General features: G+C 41.1%; 1 protein-coding gene across 1 annotated transcript in view; it reads left to right on the top strand.

Moving 5' to 3' along the window:
• Nucleotides 1-23,416, top strand: part of LOC101848597 (N-acetylgalactosamine-6-sulfatase) — a 31,044-nt gene extending 7,628 nt beyond the window's left edge. The window contains exons 4-14 of the mRNA XM_005101372.3: nucleotides 276-378; nucleotides 5,543-5,686; nucleotides 7,118-7,184; nucleotides 7,945-8,072; nucleotides 9,804-9,940; nucleotides 11,789-11,892; nucleotides 12,516-12,652; nucleotides 14,513-14,615; nucleotides 16,335-16,456; nucleotides 20,739-20,856; nucleotides 23,275-23,416. Of these exons, the coding sequence (XP_005101429.1) occupies nucleotides 276-378; nucleotides 5,543-5,686; nucleotides 7,118-7,184; nucleotides 7,945-8,072; nucleotides 9,804-9,940; nucleotides 11,789-11,892; nucleotides 12,516-12,652; nucleotides 14,513-14,615; nucleotides 16,335-16,456; nucleotides 20,739-20,856; nucleotides 23,275-23,361 (1,250 nt within the window). The 3' untranslated portion in view covers nucleotides 23,362-23,416. The remainder of the gene's footprint in view (nucleotides 1-275; nucleotides 379-5,542; nucleotides 5,687-7,117; nucleotides 7,185-7,944; nucleotides 8,073-9,803; nucleotides 9,941-11,788; nucleotides 11,893-12,515; nucleotides 12,653-14,512; nucleotides 14,616-16,334; nucleotides 16,457-20,738; nucleotides 20,857-23,274) is intronic.
• Nucleotides 23,417-25,307: the final 1,891 nt, after the last annotated feature.

The raw sequence follows: 25,307 nt of genomic DNA, 5'->3' as shown, positions 1-25,307 counted from the left end.
AAAATATACATTTTTCAGTAAACTTTGCTTTGAAACATATTTTTAAATGGACAAAAAAAGGTGATGAGCCAAAAAACAAAAATTTGATCAAAATTGCCGAATAACCTGCAAAAAAATTCTGTTTTCTTAGATTTCATTATTTTAATGAGCGCCTGATTTCACTGTGATGCCTCACATTTATTTGTTTTATGTGTGAAGACTTTCCAAGATTTTTGTTAAAGATGGTTAGACAAACTTCAACAATTTGATTTGTGTATTGTACCATTTTCTTTCAGCATACACGCCGCAGGTGATTGTCGGAGGTATACCCGATGAGGAAATCCTCTTACCTGAGTTGTTACAGAAACATGGCTACAGGAACAAAATCATTGGAAAATGGTGGGTGAATTCTCTGCTGACCCTCTGAACTCCCCTCCCTCCCCCTGTGGGAGAAAAGACGAGGGGAGGGTAGTCGAAACAATAGCTTGCCCCTAAGCTCGAGGCATTTTACGTGTGTTTTAAGGCATCGTGGCGTTGGTGGCCTAGTGGTTAGGCTCTCGGACTCGCAACCGAAAGGTCGTGGGTTCAAATCCCGTCAGGGGCCCGGCTTTGTGTTCTTAGGAAAAGCACTTTACATGAATTTTCCTCACTTCGCCCAGGTGAGAATGGGTACCCAACTACAGACAGCGAAAGATTTTTTCAATTTGTTAGTGTTGAGCGCTTAATCGGCTGTTTGCACTCTACGCTTTCCGGGAAGCTGAGAATGTTTCTGGGTGTTACAGTGTCTGTTGAGGTAGTGATGTAGTGTAAAGCGCATAGAGCTTGCTGTCAAAGGGGGGCGGGTGTATGTGCTGTACAAATACAGATACTATTTATTATTATCATTAAGGGCATGCGCAAGAAGAGAAATCTCTAGGATCTCCTAATTATGAAGTAAGGTGGTCTACTTGTAAAAACAAAAACTGCGGTGGCGTCAGTAGCCTAGTGGTGAGATTATGGGTTCGGGTTTTTAAAAAATATCTAGTCAGGTTTCCCCTATTGGAATAATAAATATAAGTGGTGATTTAAAAAAACAAACAAACTCACATGACTTGTGTGCATTTTATCACATTACAGTCAGGCACAGATAACTCAAAACACCTCAGAGGTTGACAATTTTGTTCGACGCGTATGAATTTTTGCAAATTGATTAAATGAAAATTTAAGAAGAGATATCATTCAGGGAATGGCAAATTGTATGAGTTATCTGTGATTTTGAGTTTTCCGTGGACGTGTTATCTGTGCTCAGCTGTATGTGTATATTCTCATATCGTCGGCCTTGTGATAAAACCGACACTAACCCCAGCGAGGAAAATTTTACAGGAGAAGGAAAAAACTGTTTTATTTCAAAACAAAGGCGTCTAGCGATAAATCAATGCTTTAAACACCTATAAAAACACTTTACCGAAAATCTGTAGACCTTCTTTGCCTTTAAAAATTGCTTTTAATAAAACTGTGTGGGTTAGACGGTTATATCGCTCAGATTTTCCTGGATAAAACCGACCAACCCTCAATTTTGTGGGTTGGCCGGTTTTATCAGGAAGCCACTGCTGGCCTAGAGTTTGGTTGAGTGCAGCCAAGCCACACTTGACGGTAACGTATTTGATCACTTGCTTCAATCGTCAAGATCTTTTGTAGAAGAAGAAGAAGAAGAAGAAGAAAAAGGAGGAGGAGGAAGAGGAGGAGGAGAAATATGGAGGAGGAGGAGGAGAAATATGGAGGAGGAGGAGGAGAAAGATGGAGGAGGAGGAGTAAGAAGAAGAAGGAAGAGGAGGAGGACTATATTATTGCTACCAACATACTATCAGCTGCTGCCTTTTCAGTACTATGGAGTCAATTCGGGCAAAAACTGCAGTCACAAAGTTGAACCTTTAATAGAAGCAGAAGAAGCAGAACACAGCAATGGGTATATTAATTACATTTAAAGTAGAAGAACAGGAGGTTGGAAGGGTAAGGGAGAGCAGCTACGGCAACAACTACAAAACAACAACTACAACAACAACAAAAACAACAGTAGTAGCAGCAGCAACAGTAGGCCTTTAGAATTTATGACCGTGTCTGACACGGTACTATTGGCACTGGGTGGCCATTCAAAGGCCTGGGAAAAAGTAATACTAAGAAAGAAATGAAAGCAGAAAGCCACACAAAAGCTCTGCTACCTCGGCAATGGTTTGGGAGAAGTTGGTTACATAATGAGATATCATTATTATACAAAAAGACTTTGTGATTACCAAAGAATGCTCCAGCTTTCTCCAAGGTGCGTGGCTTGACAACTACTACTTTATTGAGTTTTCTCGACGATAGAAGAGCATGTCTGTCTCACTCTGTGTCGTCCTATGGCTACAACAAGGCCATACGACAAAAGTTACCATTGTTTCGAAAGACTCTACAATAATCGAATTTGGCTTGTTCGCTTTCAAAACTTCTTACTGAAGCAAAGTTTCATGGTAATTGTGGTAGCATCATGGTACGACGGCCTTCAACTCCAGTAGATGTTTATACTGGTTGGCAGTTATCTTCAATCTGTCTTTGCAGAGAGGTCCAGCCCGTCGTACACATGGTGTTCAGCTTTCTTGGTCCTTGCAGCGCCTGCCATCCATCATCAAAGTTCAGCTTGTACTGAATTTTAAAGGCTGGAGTGTACTTTGATGCCTGCAAGTCAGTGACAGTAGGATCGCCTTCTTTTCTACCTGGACGGGTTGTTTAGTGCTCTTCGACCTTTGCGAAATCTTTGAAAAAACTGTGGTCCAGGTACATAACTTCATAGGGCCTGGGGATGCGTCGGGCTTTGAGCATGATGTTCACGTAGTCCATTGGGATGTACATCAGTGCGTTTTTTAGCGATCGCTCAATAGTGCCGTGGACTGAATCCACTTCCATTTGGGTATGGCCCTTGGGGAGAATTTCTGCTCAACTGTGATATCAAGCTCTTTGGCCAGCAAGGCCATTGCACTCACCAGGGTGGCTTTCTGTTTTAGTAGTTGCGCCAGTCACTGCAGATGATGAAGTGGTTGAAGTCAGTCACTTGCAATATCAGTTAGTCAGTCAGACATGATGAAAACTGTTGAAGCCCAGACCAACTTCACTTTCATACCAGACATATCATCTGGCGTCTCTGGTGGCAAGATCCTAAGTCGTAACATTGTGTACAGCCAGTTTTGTTTTATATAAGGTGGAATTCTTTAGGGATGGGGCCAGAAGGACGCACTGGATCTCCATACAAAGGACACGCACAGCCTCCCTGTCCGTCTCCTTCTCTGGTCTAGCTGCAGCTTTCCTCATATTCATATTTGAGCTGTGTGTTCTGTTTCTGTGAGGTTTCCAGATTTGAACTTTGTACAAATGTCGCACTGGTCTTTCTTGGTTGAAAGTAAACCCAAATTGTTTTTCTTGAACATTTGGCAGAACACTTGATAGCTCAATGTGGCTTTCATCCTCTTTGCAAAGTTCTCCATGTATACTTGATGCAGATCTGACGTTTTCTGGATTGTCATCTGTAGACAGGAGGATATCTTCGAAAGTTTATAAAAAAATTCCTCTTTATGGAACAACTTGTCATCATTGGCTCTCTCATGGTGGGCGTGATGTGTTCTAGGAGGGTGGACCTCTTATTTGTTTGTTTTTCGGAGAAGACACTTTAAATTCACCAGTGGGTCAGGCCTGTGGTGTTCTTGAAGATTGTTTTACAAACAGGTGTTCTTTGACCATTGACTCTTGTAATTGGTATTGAAGGCTGCAATTTCTCCTTGGGTTTTCCCTTGCTGTGTAAGATCTCTTTTTGTCTATCATGTTTATCGTGGCATATATATAGGCTCTCTTTTCTTTTCAAGAGAGTGACCAGTGATGTCATTGCATTTTGTACCAACCAGTTTACAACTGCAAAGGACGTCAAGTTCACATCCTGCTCGCTTCGTGCCTTCACATGGGTAGAGGCATCCCCAGTTCTTTCAACCTCTTCCTTTTGTTACCCTTCCAATCGTGTTCATGCCGTGTCCTTTTCGCAGAGATCAAAAATGACATAAGTGTTGTATTATCAGCTGATGTGACATTAGCCTGGTCACTTTGATCGCTTTCCACTGCGCTGAGGGTAAGAGGTGTCGCAGCAAAAGTGGCATCATCTTATTAAATGTTATAGTGTTATGTAAGCTAAGGTTTGATATAAAGATAAAGCATTAGTTTATGACACTGAGAAAATAATCTACTCAAAATGCAAACGAAATGAACTTTCAAAGAAAGTCAAAAGATGTTTCAGAAGGTAAGGACTGCAATAAACACAGCAAATGAAAAAAAAAGAAAGAAAAAGCGCTTTAAAAAACAACGATCGTTGGGGGCAGACGGTGTGCTGGACAGGTCCCACAATTATTTTTTTTTTGAGTGAGTTAGTAAAGGAGGAAATGCTATCTACTTCGTCCATTCAATTGTGAAGGAAAAATGATTAGGAGAAGAGACAGTAGTCCAAATAGGGGAAAATGCCTTCACAATCGGTGAATTTCGAGTACAAAGACAAAGAAAAACACGCGGACAGAAAACATAGTTTCATATAAAACAAAATCCATAAAGATGCATTTCAAATACGGGAATTGTCACAAGATAAACAGTTCTGTGGGAACAGTGGGGAGTTTTAGTCATTAATAACGTTATCAGCAGCATTAAAACAAAGAAAAAAGAGGAAACAACCAGATCTATATAACTCCCCAATGAAACCAACAGGAAATATTACACAAATATTCCTTTTTGGAGAGCTCCCACGGTTATGTGAGCAAATTCTGGACTTTAACAGGTCTGAATCTGATTTCAAACGAAGTCCGGAGAGGAGTCAAAGCCGGGGTTAGTCGGTAACGTAGCAAGTGGTCCCTCATTGTTAGCGCGATAAAAACAGCCAACCCTCATTCCCTCCCTCGCAGGTGGGATAGTCGGAATTATCGGGCTAAAATCCGATGGGTGCCGGGTTATACGGTTTTATTTCTAATGATTTAAAGACATTTCTAGACAAAATTCAGATCTGTCTTTGAGTGAGCATATGAAATGGACAATTTACTATCGATAGGGCCAATAAAATTTGAAAAAATATTTTGTGGGTTAGTCGGTTTTATCATCAGGCCGACGATATGGAGCCTGAGGGCGGGTGGTTGGCGGGTGCTCCGGTGCGGTTTGCTCCTTCTTTCCTATCAAACATCTATCATTTGTATCTCTCCTCCTCTTTTTTTTTGTTTTGTATTTGTTACTCCTGCTTCACCTCAAATCTTCGGCACTTATATTAACTAATTGCGTAGCTAATGCAGTATAACTCTTCATCGTCATCATTGCCTTTCTCACCCTGAATCAGGGTGCAAGCCAACACAAGCAGTCCTGGGCTGGCCTCTTGATGTTAATCCATGTCGTCCCTCTTTTCTGTACCCTTTGTACATCAATTTCTGTTTCTCTTCTCTCGGTTCAACGTGGTCTTCCCATTGATCTTTCGTTCATAAAATTCTTACTAAAACAATAAAAACTAAAACAAAGCCCTTGGCACATTTTTTTAAAGGCACCTGGGACAGCAGCCTCAATACCACCCACTGAAGCACGGATTTGACGAGTGGTTTGGGGCTCCCAACTGTCATTTTGGTCCCTTCGACGATAAGAAAACGCCAAATATCCCGGTGTACAAAGACGCTGATATGGTGGGCAGGTAGGTACGGAGGAGCGAAAGTGTCGTCGGTGTTGATAGCACAGATGTTAATTGGTCGCCGTTTTTGAGGACAGGCGGGCTAACCCAGATTTCGGGGGTTTCCGGAAATCTTGACCTTCACCAAAAGTAGGCATTGCTCTACCTCCTATAGGAGAAGTTTGGTTTCATTGGTATGTATATTTGTTTGGTTATAGAGAAAACTCTCCTTGTATTTAAATAAAACGGAACGAGGGGCAAAAACTTTACCTTGGATTTTCTCAAAACAGCTTTTTTCGGGATAGCCCCCTTGTGCTTAAAAGCGACCTATTTTGGTAGCACTAATGTGAGTCTTGGTGGGGAAACCAGGTGCTTGTCAAAATAAAAAAGTCAAAGAAAACAACATTTATCTTCCCCCTTGGCATTTTTAAAATCAAATTTTTGTTTTTTTGCTCAACACCTTTTATGTCCATTCAAAGACATATTTGTGTGTAGATTTTACTTTTTTAAAAACTTGATCAAAGACACAAAAAATGTGAATTTTCGGTTTCCACAGACACTTAAACTTTTGAAGTCCCCAAATTTTGGCGGCCATTTTCTCACTAATTTTACCCCTGACACCAGATGACCCCCAATCTTTCAGTCGCTAATATCTTGACTTCTGTTCTAGGTAAATAGGTATTTTTTTTCGCCAAGTGCAAGACAAAGAAACAAGCTTTAAGATGATACATACTCTACAAGCTCCAAAACTGATGAGCGCGTAATTTCACCACATTGGGACACTTTCGGTTTTGGGGGATGCTGTCAGTAGTTTCTACATATTTTCTACCTTTTTATTGTTACTTTCTATCCCCTTTTTTCGGCGGGTGGTTGGTGGGTGCTCTGGTGTGGTGTGCTTCTCCTTTCATATCAAATATATATAGTCCTTATCACTCCTCCTTTTTTGTGTGTGTTACTCTCTTGTAATATTTTTAATATTCGGCACCTGTATGACCTTATTGCGTAGTAAATGCTGTAAAACTTTTGCTAAAAAAACTAAGACTTTTTCCTCAGAAGACTTTTATGTTATTGTCTGCTCCATTTCCTTTCTTCCCTGGGGTCATTTTTACCCCCGGGGTTGTATTTTTCACATTTTAGAATGCTTCTAGTGCGAAGATTTCTTTGAAACTTTCAGTATTTCTCAAAAAATCATTTTGACAGACTGCTATGCAAAGCGTATGGATCGGATTAACGAGTACATTTCCTCTTTGGAAAGTGGTGGCACAGAGTTCCCCATGTCGTATGGATCCGATAGTAAAACGCGTCCTACGAATAGGGTTAAATAACCTAACAGTGTTGATAGGGGCGTTCGACCTATACCATTGCACCATTTTCTTTTTACCAGAACTCAACGCCTGTTATCTGCTATCGGGAGCTAGTGTTCTTTTCATTTACTTCAACTCCATCTCTCTACAGATATTACGAAGATTTTCTCATCGATCGTAAAACTGGGGAGTCCAACCTGACGCAAATCTATATAAAGGTGAACTGATCTTTAGCCTCTTTAGTGTACTTGTTTGGTGGTTGGCAGGTGCTCTGGTGTGGTTTGCTCCTTCTTTCCTATCAAACATCTATCGTTTTTATCTTCCCTCCTTTTTTTGTGTGTTTGTTACTCCCTTGTAACACCTCTAATCTTCGGCACTTATAATAAGACCTAATTGTGTTGCAAGTGCCATAAAACTCTTACGGAAAAAAAGTGTAATTGTTGTTATTTCTGGTGTTGGAAGTGGGCCAATATGGATACGTCTTATTTGAGAAATGAAGTATGGTTCATTCGAACATGTAATGTTTTGTTTTGTATTGTTTTGTCTTGTTTGGGGTGGGGTTTTTTGTTGGTGTTTGTTAGAGGGTATAGTTCTCAGTGGGGAAAAGGAGAGATCAGGATTGTTATTTGCATGTGTTTGTGTGTGTGTGTGTGTGTGTATGTGGTGTGTGAGAGAGAGAGAGGGGGAGGGAGAGAGGAAAGGAGGGAGGGAGAGAGAGAGGAAAGATAAAGAAAGAGAAAGAAGGAGTGGGAGGAAGGGAGGGAGAGAGAGATAAAGAGAAAGAAGGAGAGGGAGGAAGGGAGGGAAAGAGAGAGAGAGAGGGAGGGAAAGAGAGAGAGAGAGAGAGAGAGAGAGAGGGGGGTGTGAGAGAGAGAGAGGGAGGGAGGGAGAGAGAGTGAAAGAAAGATAGCTAGAACAGTAACACAACGACAAAGTCTAGTCAGATTCATTGACCGCTGTTTTGCTCTCCCCCCACAGGAAGCCACCAGTTTCATCGAGGCACAAACAACAAAAGGCCAGCCCTTCTTTCTGTACTGGGCAGTGGACGCGACACACGAACCTGTCTATGCCTCTCGAGATTTCCTGGGCACCTCGCGGCGAGGGCTGTGAGTGTTACCTGTGTTGCACGTTGGGATCATCATCATGCCTTTCTCACTTTCTCACTCTGGGTCAGGATATAGGCCACGAACAAACACTTTCTCACCCTCGATCAAGGTATAGGCCATGGCGAACAAACACTTTCTCACCCTGGATCTGGGTATAGGCCACGAACAAACACTTTCTCACCCTGGTTCAAGGTATAGGCCACGAGCAAATACTTTCTCACCCTGGATTAGGATATAGGCCATGAACAAACACTTTCTCACCCTGGATCTGGGTATAGGCCACGAACAAACACTTTCTCACCCTGGATTAGGATATAGGCCACGAACAAACACTTTCTCACCCTGAATTAGGATATAGACCACGAACAAACACTTTCTCACCCTGGATCAGGGTATAGGCCACGAGCAAATACTTTCTCACCCTGGATTAGGATATAGGCCACAAACAAACACTTTCTCACCCTGGATTAGGGTATAGGCCTCGAACAAATACTTTCTCACCCTGGATTAGGATATCTGGCCCTGTGGAGTATGCGGCGACAGTGTGCCTGGCCAGAAGAGAGAGGATTAGGATATAGGCCACGAACAAACACTTTCTCACCCTGGATTAGGATATAGACCACGAACAAACACTTTCTCACCCTGGATCAGGGTATAGGCCACGCACAAGTACTTTCTCACCGTGGACTGAATAAACACTTTCCACCTTTCCCTATCCTGGGCTAGCCTCTTGATGCTGTTCCATGTCTTCCCATTTTTCTGTACATCAATTTCTGTGAATTTTCTCCAGGTTTCACATGGTCTTCCCCTTGATCTTTTACCCTGTGGGTTCCAATCCAACACTTTCCTTGTCTTCACCTCCTGTTTGTCTCTCTCTGTATCTGTGCATCCTTATCTGTTTCAGGGAACTTTTGGTTCCTTGATTGGCTTTCAAAGAAATCATCAGTTCTTCGCCCCCTATTTCTCTGTCCCCCTTGTGTTTGTGCATCTTTATCTATTTCAATACACATTTGGTGCCTTGTTTCTTTCATGTGATGTCTTTGGCTTTTAAACAAATCGTCCTCCCCCCGGGGCAGTGCCACTGACTGTAGTGTCTTTAGGCCATTCCCAAAGGGGGGACATTTCTCATTCAAGCACTGTAGAATTGTAAATGGGCTGATTCATCATGTCACGCTCATAACTGTGCCTGATCTGCAACAGGGAACTGCTGCTTTTTCTTTCCTAATCCTTACTATAGTCATTTCCCCCTACTTCTTTTGCATGTTTGTCACACTCTTCCTGCTATATCCGAGTGCCTTGATAGTCGAAGCAGACCTTGTGCTGTTGAAGCTAGAGAGGTGAGCAGAGTAAGTCTGTTTCCCTGTAAAGACTTCTCTGTTGACACCCACCCCTTGGCGCTCATATGACCTTATGCTGTTGCGAGCGCCGTAAAACCCTCTACTATAATAAATAATAAACAAATCGTCAATTCTTCAACCCCTGTTTCTCTGTCCCCCCATATCAGTGCATCTTTATCTATTTCAATGGCCTTTTAGTGCCTTTTGTGTCTTTCGCGTGATGTCATTGACTTTCAAATAAATCATCAATTCTTCATCCCCTGTTTCTATGTCCTTATTAAAATGTATCTAGATCTGTGCATCATTATCTATTTCAATGCACCCTTGGTGCTTTTCGTGTCTTTCGCGTAATGCCGTTGCCTCATACTGTCTGTTGCCACTTTGTCTCTCACAGGTACGGTGATGCGGTACGGGAGCTGGATTCTGGTGTCGGAGAAATTCTGGCCACATTGCAGCGGTTGGGTGTGGACAAGAACACTTTAGTGTTTTTCACCTCGGACAATGGCGCAGCAACGTACGCCAAGACGAATGGTATGACCTACTACACTCAGTCATCCTGATCTCATGACCCGTGTCATTGCAGACTGACCCTTTGTGGGTGGTTGGCGGGTGCTCTGGTGTGGTTTGCTCCTTCTTTCCTATCAAACATCTATCGTCTTTATCTCCCCTTCTTCTTTTTTATGTTTGTTACTCTCTTGTAACACCTCTAATCTTCTGGCGCTCATATAACCTTAGTCAGTTGCGAGTGCCATAAAACCTCTACTAAAAAAAAAACCAAAAAGAAAGACTGACCCTTTGTGGGCTTTCTATAATTGGGTTATCTTAGAAGAGATAGTTTCCCTTATGCAGTTGCGAGGGCTGTGAAACCCTTACCAAAAAAAAAAGAGATAGTTTCTGTGGGTGTCTTTCGAGTCCACAGATATAAGATAGAATATTATCCATAGAGTGAGGATGTCATTCATTTTTCATTACATGTACACGAGCTATGGGATGGACTCTCCACGTGACCACACTTTTATGGGAGTTGTCCCACCACACATGACTACACCCTGCACACGACTACACCCTACCAAAGGGTTGGGGTTCATTGACACACCACCCACATGACTACACACTAATGGGAACTGACCCTCCACACACAATTGCACATTATTAGGAATCGACTTACCATTCACAACTACACACCAATGGGAACTGATCCAACAACACACATTTACACACTAATGACAACTGACCAACAACACACATTTACACACTATTGACAACTGACCAACAACACACAATTATACACTAATGACAAGTGACCAACAACACACAATTACACACTAATGAGTACTCACCATTAACGACTACACACTAATGAGTACTGACTCACCATTAACGACTACACTCTTATGACAACTGACCAAAAGCACACAACTAAACCAATGGGAACTGACCAACAACACACATTTACACACCTATGGAAACTGACTTGCCACACACGACTACACATCAATAGAAATTGACTCACCATTCATTACTACACACTTATGGGAACTGAAGCACCATTCACGACTACACATCAGTGGGAACTGGTCCACCATGTACGACCACACACCAATGAAAACAGATGCACCACCCACATGACTACACATCTATGGCAACTGACTCACGACACACAACTACACACTAAAGGGTTGGGGTAAAGTGATGCTAATGAGGTATATTTGTTAGTGTATCATCTCTACCATATGTGCCATGACACGGTGGAATCAGGCGTTTGTCAATTTTTGAGCATATGCATCACGATGCGGTGGAATCAGGCACTCGTCAATTTTTGGGCATATGGAGTAATTAGCATTATCTCAAAGCTGGTTGATTTGTCTTGCTTTCTATGAAAGAAATACCCGTCTGTCTAAAATAGGAGTCAAGATATTTGCGATTTAAGGAGGTGGGGGTTGCCTGGTTTCTGAGGGAAAATTATTGAGCAAATGGCTGCCAAAATTTGAGAGTCCTTGGAAACTGAAAATGTAGGCTACATTTTTCTGTGCCTTTAATCAACGTTTTTCTGTAAAATTCACTCAGAAATGTTTTTAAATGAATGTAAAAGGTGTTGAGCTAGATATCACAAATTCAATAAAAATAACCAAACTAACGGAAGAATGCCAATTTCTTCTACATCTATTTCATTATTTTGGCAAGTGCCTGATTTCACAATGTCTCCCATATTAAGTTATTGATATCGTCATAAAGCTTGTTTATTTATCTTGCTTTTGTTGAAAAAAATATGCCCAAGGAGGTGGGGATCACTTGGTGCTAGTGGTAAAATTAATGAGAAAATGGCCGCCAAAGTTTAGTGACTTTCAAAAATTGAGTCTCTGTCTTTTGTTTTTCCAGGCGGGAGTAATGGTCCTTTCCTGTGCGGCAAACAGACCACATTTGAGGGCGGCTCACGGGAACCAACAATTGCGTGGTGGCCTGGTCATATCTCTCCTGGACAGGTAGGTGGTGTGTGAGCATGTGTGTATGTGTGTGTATGTGTCTGTGTGTGTGTAATCATGGGAACCAACAATTGCATGGTGGCCTGGTCATATCTCTCCTGGACAGGAAGGTGGTGTGTGTGTGAGTGTGTGTCTGTGTGTTTGTGTGTATGTGAGTGTGTGTGGATGTGTATGAGTGTGTGTGAGGGTGTGTGTGTGTGTGGGTGTGTGTCTGTTTGTGTGTTGTATGTGTGTGTGTGTATCTGTATGTGTGGGTGTATGTTGGTGTGTGTGTAACACCTCAGATCTTCAGCACTTATATGACCTAGTTGCGTTGCAAGTGCTGTTAAACTCGTGCTTAAACATAAACTCATACTAAAACCAAACTAAATTGGGTTGAAATGCTTCTCTTTACTCCAACTCCAACTCCAGCTCAAGCTTCAAAACTCAAGCTCAAAGTCTTACTCAAAATCAAGCACAAGCACAAACTCAAAACTCCAACACAAACTCAAAACTCAAAACTCAAAACTCAATCTAAGACTCTAACTCAAACTCAGACTCAAACCTCAAACTCAAACCCAAACCTCAAAACTCAAAACTCAAACCTCAGAACTCAGAACTCAAATCTACCTATCTGACCGCAGGTGTCCAAGCAGACAGGAAGCCTGATGGACTTTTTCTCCACGTTCCTGGACCTGGCCTCCATCCCCGCCCCGGCTGACAGAGCCATCGACGGGATCAGCCTGAGGTCCGCCTTACTGCACAGCAACGTCACTGACAGGTAAATCAACACTGTGAGGTTGGACAAAATGAAATACTCATCGGATATGAGCCGTAAGGACATAGATACATCAAATCCATTGACTGAGTTTATACAATTTACAAGTATGAAATGGTTAATAACATGTTGCACTTTAAACTTGAAAAAAAAAGTAGCATGATTTGAAAAATCTACAAATTGACCCCTGTGTTGATTTTCAGTTAATATCTCCATTGGTGGATTGTGAGAAGAAACTCATTTTGTCAACATGCCTCAAAAATTATCTCTGACCTAACATACAGCTAAGCACACCCATGGCTTGAAGCTGTTGTGTTAGAGTGGAGTTTTAGTGGGTGGTTGGAGGCGGAGGGCAGTCTGGTGTTGTTTGCTCCTTTCCTATCAAGCATCTCTTGTCCTTATCTCTCCTCCTTCTTTTTTGTGTTTGTTACTGTCTTGTAACACCTGTAATCTTCGGCACTTATGTGAATTTATTGTGTTGCAAATGCCGTAAAACTTTAACTAAAACTAAAAACATATTTCTGATGCAAGTGCCATAAAACTTACTTAGACTTTAAAAAAAGAATAAATGGATGGAAGTTACACAGTGGTCGCGATCTGGAGAGGACAAACTTTTGAACCTTTTTAGTTTAGTTTAGTAAGAGTTTTACGGCGCTCACAATTACTACGGTGGCATCGGTGGCCTAGTGGTTAGTCTATTGGACCCGTAATTGTTAGATTGCATGTTCGGGGGTTTGAACCTCAACTCAGTCCGACTTGTGTCCTTGGGAAAGGCACTTTACACGAATTTCCCTCTTGGGCTTGGTCCTTTCGGAGATGGAAGTTAACTCGGAGATCCCGCCTCTTAAATAACTTAATAGTGTTAAACCTGTACCATTTCACCAGTTCACCAGCAATACTACCTAAGGAACCTCTTTATGACTTAAAAAAAAATCCGTTGCCCATTTATATGAGATTGACGCCATCTGATTAGTAAAAAAAAGTGCGTATGATAGTGTCCAATAGTGTATTATGTGCGTACTTAGTATGACAAGTAACTGTTACGGATTGAGATTCAAGGATTATAGATGTAAGTCATTGATCTGAGAGCAATGATGATTTTAGAAATAATGGTGGTGATGAGTGATAATGTGGGATTGCATTTAAGTAATGTCAGCGTTAGTTCTATCTTCCTCTGCTCCAATGAGTCACGAGGAACGTAGGCACCCTCTATCCCGTTCCCTACAGGAACCATGTTTACGGTCACCGTGAAGTTCCAAAATGATGGGCACAGTTAACCTCTATGAGAGATAGAGAACAGAATGTTTTTCTGTTTGAAGAGAACGAATATTATAATGAATGTTTCTAGTTTCAAGTTACTCACGTTTCAATTTTATTGCGACCGTTCGTGAATTTTTATTGCATTGTACATGTATATTTTTGGTGAACACATTTCCAACCTCACTCCGAGATTGTTTTTGTCATAGAAATTTTTACACATATGTAGGAACATCTAGCTCTCACTGGCAAATTTGAGGGCAAGCGAGGCAGGGGTAGGCCCAGAACAACATACTTAGGGAACCTAAACAAATGGGTAACAGGGAAAGATCAGGGAAACGTAGCTTTTCTGAGAGCATCCGAGCAAAGGAATGAATGGAAAATCATGATCGCCGATGTCTATCACAGATCTGGCATTGGATGATGATGATACATGTATAGACATTCTATATATTATATCATAATGCTGTGTTTTATGTACACGCATGTCGATTAATTTTTAAGATGTGATGTCTTTTTTGATGTAGTGTGCATTGGGCATTTTTTTAAAAATGGAAATGCGCAATATAAATGCTATTAATTATTATTACTATTTCTCCCCTCCAGGCCCATCTTCTACTACCGCGGTGACCTTCTGATGGCTGCCAGACTCGGCCAGTATAAGGCTCACCTCTGGACCTGGACCAATGGCCTGGAAGAATATCACAAGGTGAGCCATTGCATATACATGCACTCACACACATGCACGCACACATAGGCACGCACACATACACAGTGTGCACACACTTAAAATTACTCACACACATACATACACACACATACACACACATGCACTCACACACATGCACACACACAGACATGCACACATACACAGTGTGCACACACTTAAAATTACACACACACACACACATACACACACATACACACACATTTGCACATACACACACACACATACACACACGCACACACACACACACACACACACACACACTTACACACACACACACACACACACACACCTACTTTCACAAACACATATGTGTGGCTTTTTGACAACATCAGGCACTCATCAAAATGATAAAATCAAAGAGCAGATGGCTACAACGTTGACACAGAAAACAGCTGATAAAACAAAGATCAATACACAATGCACCAATACATTTATCACTTCCTCACTCTCTCTGGTTTGGCATGCTCCTTCTTTCCACTCAAAATTGCATTGTCTCTCCTTCAGTTTTGCCTTTGTTACTCTCTTGTAACACCTCTGATCTTTGACACTTGTGTGACCTAATGGTGTTGCAAATGCTGTATGTCTCTTACTAAAATGAGGGGATTGTAGTAGTGTAAAAAATCTGTACGTGTGTAGGCATACATATGTGATGTCTGAGTCTTATGTGTTATGTTCTTAGTTTGAAGCTTCAGCTCAGAAAGGGTTATTTAAGTTATAATGAGAACTGTTCTGGGTGGTTGGTGGGTGCTCTGGTATGATTTGCTCCTTCTTTTCTATCAAACATCTTTAAATCATTCCGCTCTTTTGACCTTATGCGGTTGCGAATGCTGTAAAACACTTATCAAAAAACATTTTTTAAATCATTAACTCTCTCCTTCTTTTTGTTGTTTGCTAGTCTCTTGTAACAACAGTCTTGTATGACCTAATTGGGTTGCAAGTGTCATAAAACTCTTACTAAAACAAAGCGATGGTTAGTTTAAAACATCTGTAGGCTACATGTTTTGTCTGAGTCTTGTGTGTTATGTTCTTTGTCTGAAGCTTCAGCACTGAAAGGGTTAATGAAGTTATAATGTGGACTGTTTTGGTTGCTTGGCGGGTGCTCTGTTGTAATTTGCTCCTTCTTTCCTATCAGACATCTTTAAATGGCGCACTCATATGACCTTATGCACTTGCAAGCGCCGTAAAACGCTTACAAAACGAAAAAATAGTAAAAAACTCTCCTCCTGCTCTTTTGTTGTTTGTTACTCTCTTGTAACACCTCTAATCTTTGGCACTTATATTGCGGAATTGGGTTACAAGTGTCGTGAAACTTTTACTAAAACAAGGCGATTGTAGGAGTTTAAAACATCTGTACTTGTGAATTAAGTTGTAATGTAGACTATTGAGGTTAGCGGGTTCTCTCGTGTTGTTTGCTCCTTCTTTCCTATCAAACATCAATCGTCATATTATCTCTCCTCCTTCCTTTTTGTGTTTTTTACTCTCTTGTAACACCTCTATTCTTCAGCACTTACATGATCTAATGTGTTGCAAATGCTGTAAAACACTTACTAAAACTAAATTAAACTCTCTGCCGGGTCAACGTGGCAGAAGCCTTGATGTCATGCGTAAAGGACACTATTGTAATGTGTTGCAAATGCCGTAGAACTCTTACTAAAACTAAAAAAATTACTATCTGTTGTGGTTGCGTTGCATCCTCAGGGCATCGACTTCTGTCCCGGGGAGAATGTGGAAGGACTGACCACTCACAAGCAGACCAACCACACGGACAGTCCACTTTTGATTGACCTCGGGGCCGACCCGGGGGAGAAGTACATCATCAAGTGAGTACGGTACCTTGACCACCAATAATTTATTTGTGGATGGTTGGCGGGTGCTCTGGTGTGGTTGATCCTTCTTTCCTATCAAACATCTGCTATCATCCTTATCTCTCCTGCTCCTTTTTTGTGTTTGTTACTCTCTTGTAACACATCTATTCTTCGGCACTTATATGACCTTATTGTGTTCCAAGTGCGGTAAAACTCTTTCTAAAACTAATAATTTATTTTGAGAGGCATCAGCCATCCATGTCCAGGTGCTGTTTTAGCCTTGGTACGATACCTCTAAATCTAAAAACAGAGAGTGTGTGGTTAGAGGGCGCCTCTGGTAGGTCCTACTTCTTTACTTTCCCTCTGTTATTTCTGTCTGTCTCTCTTACTTTTTTCCAGAACTATATAACCATTATTTTGTCGATGGACTTCTCTTTACTCAAACAAACAAACAAGCATAAAAACAAAAAGAAAGAAAGATACAAAAGTAAATTTCTTACCATCTAGTATCTGACTACTGTTAGAATAAGGGAGTGCTTATTTAGGCCACATATGGCCTAAATAAGGTAAGGGAGGGGGTTTTAGCTTATTTAGGCCACAGTGGACTGTGGCCTAAATAAGGTAAGGGAGGGGGGTTTAGCTTATTTAGGCCACACGTTCAAACTACCCTTTTCAGGCAACTGAGTTCATTCCACTTTCATAATGGTGCCCCTTTCTCATTTAGTATGGTTTTGCCTCAGTGTACAACTTATAAATCATAACCATAATGAATATTGTAAAGAACAAAGCACAAAACACAAAATTTTGCTCAATTCCAATAGTTTGAATGAGGGCCGGATTTTTCCTTCATGGAGGGGCAAAAGCTAGGCTACCATTTTGGCACACTTTGGTCAAGTGAAAAGGTCAAATCCTCCGAATGGACTTTCGGGTAAAATTTGGGGTATAAAAAGTGTGTATACTACGTGGCTGAGTCAAAGTTACACTATCTTTGCCTGAGTGACACTCTCTTGTACTGTCTCGTAGTAGTACATGTAGGCTAGTAGGCCTAGTAGTAGTAGTAGCAAAGATCGTGTAGAGAATATTTGGTAGTAGATTCTATCTAGTAGGCAGTTTAGTGAACGTGCTCGCGGCAGGGCGAATCGGCCTCGATAAGCCCTGTAGACTTTTGTGATCGGCCACGAAGCCTCGTGTTTTGATGGGTCTAGATCTAGATCTAGATCTAAACAACTCAGTGCTATTCGCACTGCCACATCCGACAGGCCTAGATCTACATCTTTTTAAAAGGAAAAGAAAGATCATCAAAATGGTTGAATTCGCATGAAAATCGATTAGGTAGAACTAGAACTATAAAAACTTGCTTCTGAAAACAAGGCAATTTTTATACGAAGGCCATTTTTATAACTCGATGAAATAAAAACTACTGACTGTGTACTGTGTTATTCTGTATAAAAATAAATTATGAAACTTCAGGACGTAGATCTATTATTATTTACCAGCATCTTTTGACGCCTGAGCTGTAGAGGTTGAAGTTTTCACAACACTAATAGATCTAGTAATAGGGTTAGGTAATACAGCTTTCCGTAAAAAATGCATAGATTTACAAAAGCCGACCACCGAATCGACCGGGCGCCTCGGTCTCCCCTGCACTCTGATTCAATATTATATTTAAACAAAAATGCTAATCAATGAAAATTGCAAATTGATAATAATAGTATAGTCCTGTAGAGGATAGGTGGACTCCGGGGTCTGCATAGCGAAATACTAGGTTTTAGGATGTGGACCCCGGAGTCACCGTAGTGAAATAAGGTTTGGTTTAAGTAAGGATTGGTACTAGGTTTTAGGACAGGTGGACCCTGGGGTCACCGCAGTGAAATAAGTAGGTTTCTTTAAAGATTGGTGGAACCCGGAGTCACCAAGGCCATAGAGGATTAAGAAGGTTTAATTAAGGATTGGTGGACCCCCGGGACACCTTGATTAAACCTACTTATTTTACTACGGTGACCGCAGGATCCACCTATTCTAAAACCTAACTAGTGTTTCGTTAGGTAGACCCTGGGGTTCACCTTAAACCTACCTATTTCACTACGTTGACTCCAGGGTCCACCAATCCTTAAAATTAAACCTAGATCTATCTACATGTACTTATTTCACTACATTGACCCCAGGGTCCACCAATCCTTAATTAAACCTAGATCTACTGATTTCACTACATTGACCCCAGGGTCCACCAATCCTTAATTAAACCTAGATCTACTGATTTCACTACATTGACCCCGTGGTTCTTCAATCCTTAATTAAACCTATATCTACTTATAATTTCACTACTTTGACCACGGGCTCCGCCAGTCCTATTATAAAATAAACTTAGATCTACTTATTTCATTATGTTGACCCCGGGGTCCACCGATCCTTAGTTAAACCTAGATCTACTTATTTCACTACGCTGACTCCGGGGTTCACATCTTAAAACCTAACATTTTGTTAGGTAGACCCCGGGGTCCACCTATCCTTTTGGCTAGATAGACCCCGTAGTCCGCCTATCCACTTTCTTGATAATAACTGAAAACAATACATGCTAGTTGTCATTTATAGTGAAGAAAAAGGAGGGAAAAAAATAATTAGGTAGACTTTAATTTGTCCAAAAAATTGCAAGTGCAAGTGAAGATCATAAAATAATTTTGTTATTTTCTGGTCACCTTTCCAAGGACCTTAAATTGATTCTACATCACATGTCATGTACGATACGGCTGTGAAGGAAAATGGATGTGAAGAGTTTTAAAGAGATAATAACGTAACTTGTAAAGAAAACAATGCTTTACATTGTTTTGGTTATTTTGACTACATATGTGGCCTAAATAAGGTAAGGGAGGGGGGTTTAGCTTATTTAGGCCACAGGTGTGGCCTAAATAAGGTAAGGGAGGGGGGTTTAGCTTATTCAGGCCACAGGTGTGGCCTAAATAAGGTAAAGGAGGGGGGTTTAGCTTATTTAGGCCACCTGTGGCCCAAATAAGGTAAGGGAGGGGGGTTTAGCTTATTTAGGCCATAGGTGGCCTAAATAAGGTCACCCTTAGAATAAATATCAATGTGTATTGTTTTTTCGAGTATGTATCTATATATATAATTCTAAAAGTCTTGTACTTAAATTCCTACATGTGATTGAATGATGCATCTGATGTGATATGTATATTTTTGTCAGCTTTACTTTTCTCTTAATATTGAATTTTAATGAGAGTGATATAGTTCAATTGTTATGTATACCTGCAAGTGTGTTATGGTCCTGCACAGCCAAGAAAAATTTCCCTTTTTTCTTATCTTATCTTATCTTATCTTGTCATATCTTATCATATCTTAACGAATGTCGTGGAAAGTTCGTACATTTACCTATAACGTTGTACAGTCAAACCTTGCTATACCGCCTCCCTTGCGACTGGCATAAAGTTGGCAGAACAGCGGGGCTGGCGGTTCAACGGTGTTCCTCTGTTGTATAGCCCCAACTACCACCCAACGTCCTTATCTCCCCTCCTTCTTTTTTATGTTTGTTACTCTGTTGTAACACCTCTAATATTCGGCATTCATATGACTTAATTCTGCTGAATAAAGTCCAGACTTTCATCAACAGATGTATGAGGAGTATCCTAAGAATTAAGTGGCAGGATAGAATAAGAAATGAAGTGCAATGGGAAAGAACAGGACAAAAGGATGAAAGTGGCGTTGGATGGGACACACCATCAGAAAGCCAGCGAAAACATCACAAGACAGTCACTGCAATGGAACCCACAGGGAGCACGAGGCAGGGGTAGGCCACGAGAGACATAGAGGAGATGTGTGGAAAGGGACATGAGAGAGATGAAGATCACTTGGAACGAGCTAGGAAGGATGGCCCAGGATAGAGATAAATGGAAGGAGCTTGTATGTGGCCTATACCCTGCCTGGGGTGAAAGGCATTAATGATTGATGATATGACTTAATTGTGTTGCAAATGCCATAAAATGCTTACTCAAATTCACTTGTAACACCTCTAATATTCGACACTTATATATGACCTTATTGTGTTGCAACTGCCGTAAAAAAAGGCTTACTCGAACTCACTTGTAACACCTCTAATATTCGGCACTCATGACGTAATTGTGTTGCAAATGCCATAAAATGTTTAGATCTACACAAATTCACTGGTAACACCTCTAATGTTCGACACTTATATTATGACCTAATTATGTTGCAGGTGCCGTAAAATGTTTGCATGTTTACTAGATCTAACGAAAACTAACCCCCCCCCCCCAAACACTTCCCTCCCCAGGCCTCACAGTTCGGTCTACAGAAAAGAGATGCCGGCCATCCTTGAGGCGGTGAGCAAACACCTGTCTGGACTCAAACCTGGCGTCCCTCAGCTCAACTGGTGTGACTCAGCTGTCATGGTGGGTAACCTCGTGACCTTGTTTGGATAGAGATTGCAGTTTTTGTAAGATAGAGTTTTATTCTGTCCCCGGGGTTTTATGCACCCCGCATAATTTAGCAAAGTTTCATCATTTTTTGCATAATTTCTGATTAGTTTCCTTTATTATTCTTTGTTAAAATGAACAGAATCGCATAATTTCACATTTTTTGGGCTCAGTTTGAATAATTTCAGATTTTGTTTTTTCCATAAAACCGCGGGGACAGTTTATGTAACCCTCTGATCCCTTTCCACTGGTATACTGGTGGCGCTGGCGCATCACATAAAAATGTCTGTATGCGTAGCCACCGGTACAGCGGTAAGCGAGACCCATCCCCAACCCGGCCCGCCTGAGACAAAATGCGTATGGAAAACAGCTTTCGCTACACATGACGTTATTGATTATTTTGAAGGTCTTTCTGAATTAGATGCTTGTAATGACAAGGACTACCTTGAGTTAAGTGGGATGGAATATGATTCTGACGATCATATGAATGTTAGTAAGATATTGCTCAGTGGCTCAGGCAGAGGGGCACGGTAGCCTCAGGAGGTCAGAGCTCCAAGGGTTAAAGCGCTTGCGACACAATAAGGTCATACAAATGCCGACGATTAGAGGTGTTACAGGAGAGTAAGAAAAACAAAAAAGGAGGAGGAGAGATCAGATAAGGACGACAGATGTTTGTTTAGAGAGAGTGTTCGTCTTGTCTTGTGAAGTAGTAGGAGTAGTCAGCTGGTGGTTGGCGGATGCTCAGGTGTGATTTGCTCCTTCTTTCCCGTCAAACATCTATCATCCTGATCTCTCCTTCTTTTTTGGGGTACTTATAACTAATCTTCGGCTCTTATATGACCTTATTGTGTTGCAAGGGCCGCGAAACTCTTACTAAAACCAAAAACTAAAGAGTATTCAGCTTGTCTGGTGTAGTAGGAGTGGTCATGTGACCTTCTACCATGATCATTTGACCCTTTTAAGTGGATTTCATCTTGTGACTTTGTACGGTGACCATGTGACCTTATTTAGAGAGAGTATTTGTCTTGTCTTGCGAAGTAAGAGTGGTCATGTGACTTTGTACAGTGATCATGTGACCTTATTTAGAGAGAGTATTTGACTTTTCTTGTGAAGTAAGAGAGGTCATGTGACTTTGTACAGTGATCATGTGACCTTATTTAGAGAGAGTGTTTGACTTGTCTTGTGAAGTAAGAGTGGTCATGTGACTTTGTACAGTGATCATGTGACCTTATTTAGAGATAGTGTTTGACTTGTCTTGTGAAGTAAGAGTGGTCATGTGACTATGTACGTGATCATGTGACCTTATTTAGAGAGAGTGTTTGACTTGTCTTGTGAAGTAAGAGTGGTCATGTGACTTTGTACAGTGATCATGTGACCTTATTTAGAGAGAGTGTTTGACTTGTCTTGCGAAGTAAGAGTGGTCATGTGACTTTGTACAGTGATCATGTGACCTTATTTAGAGAGAGTGTTTGACTTGTCTTGTGAAGTAAGAGTGGTCATGTGACTTTGTACAGTGATCATGTGACCTTATTTAGAGAGAGTGTTTGACTTGTCTTGTGAAGTAAGAGTGGTCATGTGACTTTGTACAGTGATCATGAGACTGTTTGTTTGTAGACTGGTAGTGGTCCTCTGGCCTTGTTCAGTGGGAGAGATAAATGTGACTTTGCACATTGGAATTGGTCATGTCATCTTGTTATCCCTTTCCTGATCACATTCATCATCAACTGTAACCGTTCATACAGCAGCCTAGTGGTCACTTTCTTTTGTGCCTTTTCTGTCCCCGTGGTTTTATGCACACCGCATAATTTACCAAAATTTGATCATCTTTTGCATAATTTCTTATTATTTTCCTGTTCTTTCTTTGTTAAAATTAACAGAATCGCATAATTTCACATTTTTTGGGCCTAGTTTGCATAATTTCAGAAATTTTTTTTCATAAAACTACAGGGACAGCCTTTTGGATTAAAAGCAAATTCTCCTCATCCCACCTTTTGTTCCCACCCCTTCAACCCTCCTCAGAGCTTACATGTGTTCTCTATTATCTAATGTTAGATATTGTCTGTTGTTTGTGGGTGGTTGGCAGAAGCTCTAGTGTGGTTTTCTTCTTCTTTCCTAACAAACATCCATTATCTATTCCCATCCTTTTTTTGTGTTTGTTACTCATTTGAAGCACCTGTACTGTTCGGCACATATATTATAACCTTATTGTATTGCAAGTGTTGTAAAACTCTTCCTAAAATGAACCCTATCCGTACGTCGTATTTTACTATCGTATCCATACGATGTGGGCAACTCTGTGCCACCACTTTCCAAAGAGGAAATTTACTAATTAATCGGATCCCTACGCTTTGCATAGAGCGGTCAGTCAAAGTGATCTGTTGTTTCCTTGTATAGAACTGGGCACCTCAAGGTTGTGAGAAGCTTGGTCGTTGCCTGCCAGCCCCCAAGTCCCAGCCCTACAAGTGTGTGTGGCCTCATTGAAGTGTGTGAGACCAGGACAGGTTAGTGTGATCAAGCTATTTAGTTTTTAGTTTTAGTTTTAGTTAAGAGGTTCACAATGCTTACAATAACGCAATCAGGTTGTAAAAGTGCAGAAGATTATGTTTGTCTGTTTGAGTGAAGAGAAACACATAAGAAAAATAAGATCAGATAGAGTAGAATGAGATAGGATAGGATGAGATGAGATAAGGTAGGATAGGATAAGATAAGATAAGATAACATGATACTTTATTGTCCTAGAGTGGAAAATTTTTCTGTGCCTTTACAGAAATGGTAAAAACACATAGATCTACTTGTAGTTAATCTAAATCATACACTACTTTAATAAAAAAAATTCAATATGAAGAGAAAAATAAGTTGACAATAATATGTAACATATCAATAAATGCCATGTGCCCAAAAATTGGCATTTAGTGCTGAGGAAAAGTAAGACAGACAGAGCTAGAAGCAAGAGAGGGAAAGTAAAGAAGTAGGACCTGCCATTGACGCCCTCCAACCTCCTGTGCAGGAGATAGAGATGTTACTAGAGTGTAACAAACAAACAAAATAGTAGGAGAGAAAAGGACGATAGATGTTTTTTAGATGGGGGTTTGGGGGGGGGGGGAAAGTGTTTTACAGCGCTCGCAACTGCATAATATCATATGAGCGGCACTGGACACATTAAACATTTCCAGTTGGTAGTAAATTTTGAATTTTGCCTGGATTGCGGCCGAAGCCTACTCTTATCGATTTTGGAATACCAAGGGATCTTTAACGTTTGCAACTTTCACTCCAGACCTCCTAGATTTTTTGCCATGATCCGAGAAGGCTAGGTGATAGATCTTACATACCTTAAAATCAAGAGTGTGGCTGAAAGACAGCAGTAAGCAGGAAGTAAGGAGTAGCAGTAGAAAGGCTGCAGAAAGAGTCAGGAGCCCAGAGGAGGGTGCAAAGGAGGTGAGCGGGTGGTTGCAGAAAGTAGAGACGAAAACAGATTATTTGAGAGCAGGAAAGGATGTGAAAGGAGAAATTTTAGAGAAAAAAATTTGTCCGTTGCTATTCGGATTCTAACCAGGGACCTATTGAATGAGATGCAATCACCTTAACCTGTAGGCCACGAGAGCCCCCTATGATGATACTAGACATCAGTAGACAGATAGGATTTGGTGACCTTAAAAATCAAGTGTAGCAATAACTTCAAATATCAATAAAAATGAGGATGACACCACTAGATAGGTAAAGTGATGACACCTTGTTTTTTCTAGTTCATCTCTGAATGAAATTAATTAAGACATCCCAACATCTAGTGTGAAGGCTGCCGCTCTCCGCAGGTCCTCCTGGTTCCTACAGTTTTGGGTCTTCCTGTCTATTTCCTTCTACAGTATAACACGGATAGGTCGAATACAAAAGACTCGAAACCACGCCGCCGTCAAACTGTACCTGAGGTCCTTTTTTCCCCCCCTTCTTAATCATCTTTGTAAGATATCCCTCGAACTACCAAGGCTGGTCCTGACAAATTTGAGCTATCCTTGTTACACTTTATTTAGTTCTTCATGAGGTGTTAGTATAGTAGTCTAGTGGTTAGGCTACCAGATTTGTAATCGTGAGTTAGCTGGTTTGGGGGTTGGAGCCTCAGGTCTGACGTTGTGTCATTGGGAAAGGCACTTTTTATGAATTTTCCTCACTTCACCCAGCTGCGAACAGGTACGGTACCTTACCATAGACAACAAAGGATTTTATCAGTAAGTTAGTGTTTAAGTGTCTGCAAATCAAGGCAGCTTGCTCTATGCTTCCCTGGAAGTTGAGATTGTTTCCGAATGCTGTCAGGTCTGCTGGGGTAATAATGTAGACTGTAAAGCGCATTGTGCTTGCTGATGAGTGGGAGTTTGCGCTATATAAATGCTATCTTATCTATTTTCTTCTTCTTTTTCTTCTTCTTCTTGTCCTCC

The sequence above is a fragment of the Aplysia californica genome, unplaced genomic scaffold (assembly GCF_000002075.1).
Source record: "Aplysia californica isolate F4 #8 unplaced genomic scaffold, AplCal3.0 scaffold00280, whole genome shotgun sequence".
NCBI lineage: Eukaryota > Metazoa > Mollusca > Gastropoda > Aplysiida > Aplysiidae > Aplysia > Aplysia californica.
This window is presented reverse-complemented; position numbering and strand designations above follow the sequence as displayed.